The sequence below is a fragment of the Sinocyclocheilus anshuiensis genome, unplaced genomic scaffold, assembly GCF_001515605.1.
Source record: "Sinocyclocheilus anshuiensis isolate Anshui unplaced genomic scaffold, SAMN03320099.WGS_v1.1 scaffold920, whole genome shotgun sequence".
Taxonomy (NCBI): Eukaryota; Metazoa; Chordata; class Actinopteri; order Cypriniformes; family Cyprinidae; genus Sinocyclocheilus; species Sinocyclocheilus anshuiensis.
The window spans coordinates 324,346-328,759 of NW_015552604.1; the positions used below are offsets into that span (position 1 = coordinate 324,346).

General features: G+C 38.8%; 1 protein-coding gene across 6 annotated transcripts in view; it reads right to left on the reverse strand.

The window, feature by feature from the left end:
- Positions 1–3,405: 3,405 nt before the first annotated feature.
- LOC107665847 (gamma-taxilin-like) overlaps positions 3,406–4,414 on the reverse strand; it is a 9,152-nt gene continuing 8,143 nt past the window's right edge. For all 6 annotated transcript variants that reach the window (XM_016456899.1, XM_016456900.1, XM_016456903.1 and 3 more), the window contains one exon: positions 3,406–4,065. In XM_016456899.1, coding sequence (XP_016312385.1) covers positions 3,760–4,065 — 306 coding nt within the window. In that variant the 3' untranslated portion in view covers positions 3,406–3,759. The remainder of the gene's footprint in view (positions 4,066–4,414) is intronic.

A 4,414-nucleotide genomic window follows, 5' to 3' on the forward strand; every position in this document is an offset into this window, starting at 1 on the left:
TTCCAGTTCCTGCCAATATCCAGCAATTTCGCACAGCCATTGAAGACGAGTGGACCAACATTCCACAGGCCACAATCAACAACCTGATCAACTCTATGCGAAGGAGATGTGTTGCACTGCCTGAGGCAAATGGTGGTCACACCAGATACTGACTGGTTTTTGGACCCCCCCAGACCCCCTAATACAGTAAAACTGCACATTTTAGAGTGGTCTTTTATTGTGGCCAGCCTAAGGCACACCTGTGCAATAATCATGCTGTCTAATCAGCATCTTGATATGCCACACCTGTGAGGTGGATGGATTATCTCGGCAAAGGAGAAGTGCTCACTAACACAGATTTAGACAGATTTGTGAACAATATTTGAGAGAAATAGGCCTTTTGTGTACATAGAAAAAGTCTTAGATCTTTGAGTTCAGCTCATGAAAAATGGGGGCAAAAACAAAAGTGTTGCGTTTATAATTTTGTTCAGTGTAGTTATTGTATAACAAAACTAAAGTAGTATCATTCGAAATTGTTCACAGAATATATCCTGTGAAAGACACATTAGCATTTTCATTTGGATACAGATTACAAATGTTCACTTTGTAATTGTGAAAGAGTATATTGTGCATTTATGTTTTGAATGTCCCTGTTCGTCTTTATTTTGGTATGTCAGACAGTCTGATGAAGAGCCTGTGTGCTCGAAACGTCACACACGCTATGCGACAATTTTTGATACTTTTGGAGCTTTGGTGTTGCCGACTTTACATTTAAAAAAAAAATTCCACTTGTTTTTTTTAGTCGAGCACCCAGTTGAGATCGATGTGCGTGCTTTTGCCTGCTCTTTAACCTAGTCCTAAGTGTCATCAGTTTACTTCAAGTGACTTTTCCAAAAGAAAAATATGCATTATGGATTTGCTTTTGTAGAAAATTTGATATTCATCAGACCAAATGGAGTTACTGAAAGACTAATTTTTATCATTTTCAAACAGCCTTTAAAGTTTATTTAGAATCTGTAAAGGTTATAAAAATAAAAAAAAACAAAGCCCAAAGAACTGTATTTCTGTTAAATGAATTTAGCTTATGGTTGTGATGCCCTTTAATTGTAGTTTCATCCTTTGTTGTTTCAATTTATTGTTATTGCTGTGTTTCTGTTTGCAAATTTGAAAAATTGTGAAATATGTTGCGAACTTGCTGAATTTAGTAAATCTTAAAGTTCAAAAGTTCAATTAAAAAAAATATATATATACATTTTCGGTTGCTGAAATTTCGGTGCATCACTATTTGTATCTGGACATGTGAAGACGCAGTGAAACGAGGTGACACAGTACGGAAAATTCTACAAAATGTTTTATTGAAAAGCAAGACAGAACTACAAGAGCGTTGTACAATCTCAGAGGGGTCACGGACTGAGCTGGGGGAAAAAGAAAAGGTCTCGAGCATCTTTCACAGTACGTCTTACCTGAAGAGGTAGATTTCTTGCATAACCTGAGAAACTGGGGCATTGCCAAAACAAACAAACAAAAGAAAACCTTAACCCCAATTACAGATGTATTTGTCAAAATAAATGCTCACAAACTTTTAACTTCGGCAGAGATCATAAAATAACTGACAGTGAGGTGAAATGGTTACGAGGAAATCCATGCAAATCCAGTGCTAAGATGTTCTTGTAATAAACATCAACATTGTTATTCAAAATTTGGGGAAGCTGGTGAAGGTCTACCTTTCCATTCTGTCGGGTTTTACAGTTTGGCAAGTTTAAACACATTCAGCCTATGTTTCTGATGAACAGCACAGGCTTGTCCTTCTACACTTATGTCGCTTTGCCATCCATCCATTACAAGACATGATTAATGTGATTAGTTTTTCAAAAGGTATGATCATGTTCATTGCCCGTTGAATGAAAACGCTGGATGTGTTTTGTTATATTCAGCGTTGAGGAATGTACTGTTAGCTTCAGAGGTTCAGATCAGGACATGAACGGAGCCAGATGTTGTAATGGACCTGAGGCGGCAAGTGTTTCTAGACCCTGCGTGGCCACAGCGTGATCATGACCATTGGTTTAGCCCATAGACTGTATGGTTTAGACACGGCGAATTCTACATTCATCAGTTCAGTTCTCGTTCACATTAGCAGTATTGAGAATGTTTTAGCATTGAATTACAGACATTTTACTCATGATCATTACAAAGTCCAAAAAAGAAAGAGAGAACTCACATTCAGCATATCCAGTATCAAATACGTCAAGGCCCCTTTCAAAAATATAGAATTTTAGTCAGTTTTGTGTTCAGTTCAGTGAAAAAGCAACCTGTCCATTTTAGACAGACAAAAAAAGAAACAAATTAAACAAAATAATAATAATAAAAAAAGGGATATTTTACCTCAAAACTGAAAATTCTGTCATGTACTCGTACCTTCATGTTGCTCCAAACCTGTATGACAAAAGAATTACCTTTTTGTTTTTGGTCCTTACTATGAAAGTCAATGGGGTCCAATGTTGTTTTGAACCCCACTGGCTTTCATATAGACAGTAGAAATAGTCGTTCTTTTGTGCTCCACAGAAGAAAAAAAGACACAGGTTTGGACCGGCATGAGGGTGACAAGTTATGATATTTTTGGGTGAAATACCATTAAAAAAAACAACCTCACACACAAACAAATCCAATTAAAACAACAGCTGTCATCAGGACTAATTAACAGCAGCATCAGGACAATAAAACAAATCAAACAAAGGTAATATCACCCTTTCAGCAAACAATACAGATAATTTTTTTAGTAAATTAAGAAATGTTAAAATCAATAAAAATAGTTTTTTTTTTTTAATTGACATCATGGTCAATTATAGGATTTTGGTAAAACGCAGATTGATGTTACAGTTTGATCAGGTTCAGTTACGCAATCCAACGGTTGACTGGCTCGAGTTGGCTTGGAAACCCCGATCCAACTAAAACAACTACCCTGTCTCTTAAATAAAAGGGGTTGCGAAGTTGATATGAAATTTTAACGAAATATAAATGTGGCATTTTGCCGGCATTAATGGGAGTTTTTTTTCTGCTGGTAAAGATGCTTTCTCTTCGTCTGTCACACAACAAAAAAAGTCCCTCCCGTAGAAAGTTCTGAAACTTCAGCGGTGAGACTGTTCTACCCTGTCTTAGTATTTCACAGAACTGTCGGAGATGTAGCAGCCTTTTTCAAAGTCAAACTAGCCCTTAATCAGATTCCCATTTGAAAACCAGTCACAGGCAGGCTTCCTTTAAAGTCCATTTAAATTGAAGCAACAGAAGCATGACTTGCCATGGACCCCATGTATCTTCTCTGTTATTAATGCCCTGTTTCTCGAGTCTCAAGGTTATCTGGTCACCTAGAGCTGGACTGGCTTGTCGACTATTTACGGTTATTTTAAAATAGCAATATTAAACATTATATGCATCCAAAATGATTTATTCAGATTCTAGAGGTCAGAGCGAAGAGCTACATTTTATTAAAGAGAAATGAAAAACGTGCAAGCACAGCACAGCTGAGCAGAGAATGGGGGGGGGGGAAAGAAAAACATACGAAACAAAGCTGCATGGAGGCCGTCTGGGACCACATGACCATTTCCTACGAAAATACAATATGATAGAAAACAGGGAGTAAAAAGTGCTTTACACCAACGTATGGAGCAGTTAGCGTCTTCACTAATGTCCTGCTTTTCCTCACTAATTTTTATGATAATTGTTAGACAAAAATATATACCTCCACAAAAAAAAAAAGAAAGAAAGGCCACTAGAAGGCCAGGCTCAGTCGCCAGTGAGCTGTCTGGATGTTGTGGTGCCCGCTTCCTCAGGCTGAAGCCCGAGTTTCTCGGTTTCAGGCTCCAAACCCTCCATCTCTCCGTCCACCTCTCTCTCCATCTCTGGGTTGAGCCCCTGCGGCTGAGGGTCAGGAGGACCCGTACCTTCTTCCTCAGGATCTTTCGCTGGGCCCTGAAGGTCGTGGAGTTTCTGGTTCAGGTCGTTGCGTTCTCTCTGCAGGGCCCTGCAAAGCTTCTCCAGTCGCTCCAGTTTCCCTTGGAGGGCCTTGTAATTCTTGTCTCGCACCGTTTTCTTAGAGACAAACAAAAAGAGCAACTTGAAAACGGATTCGGAAATATTCAAAAATTTGAGGTCAGTATGATTCCCCCCCCCCCGTTCTTAAATTGATCAAAAGTGACTAGGGTTGGGTATCAAAAATCGATTCCAATTCCAGAATCGGATACTTTTTGTAAAATTAAAATTAAACCTTTTCTTTTTTCCTCATCTGTGAGGACCCGACTCTGCGGTCTGCCAGGACCTTCCTCGCTATTCTAAGCGCTCCGGTGTTTGGCTACACTTGTGATCAGCAAGTAACTGCTAGGTATAATATTTGTGATAAGCTAACATGTTGCAAGAGAGGTGTCACCACCAACATGACAAA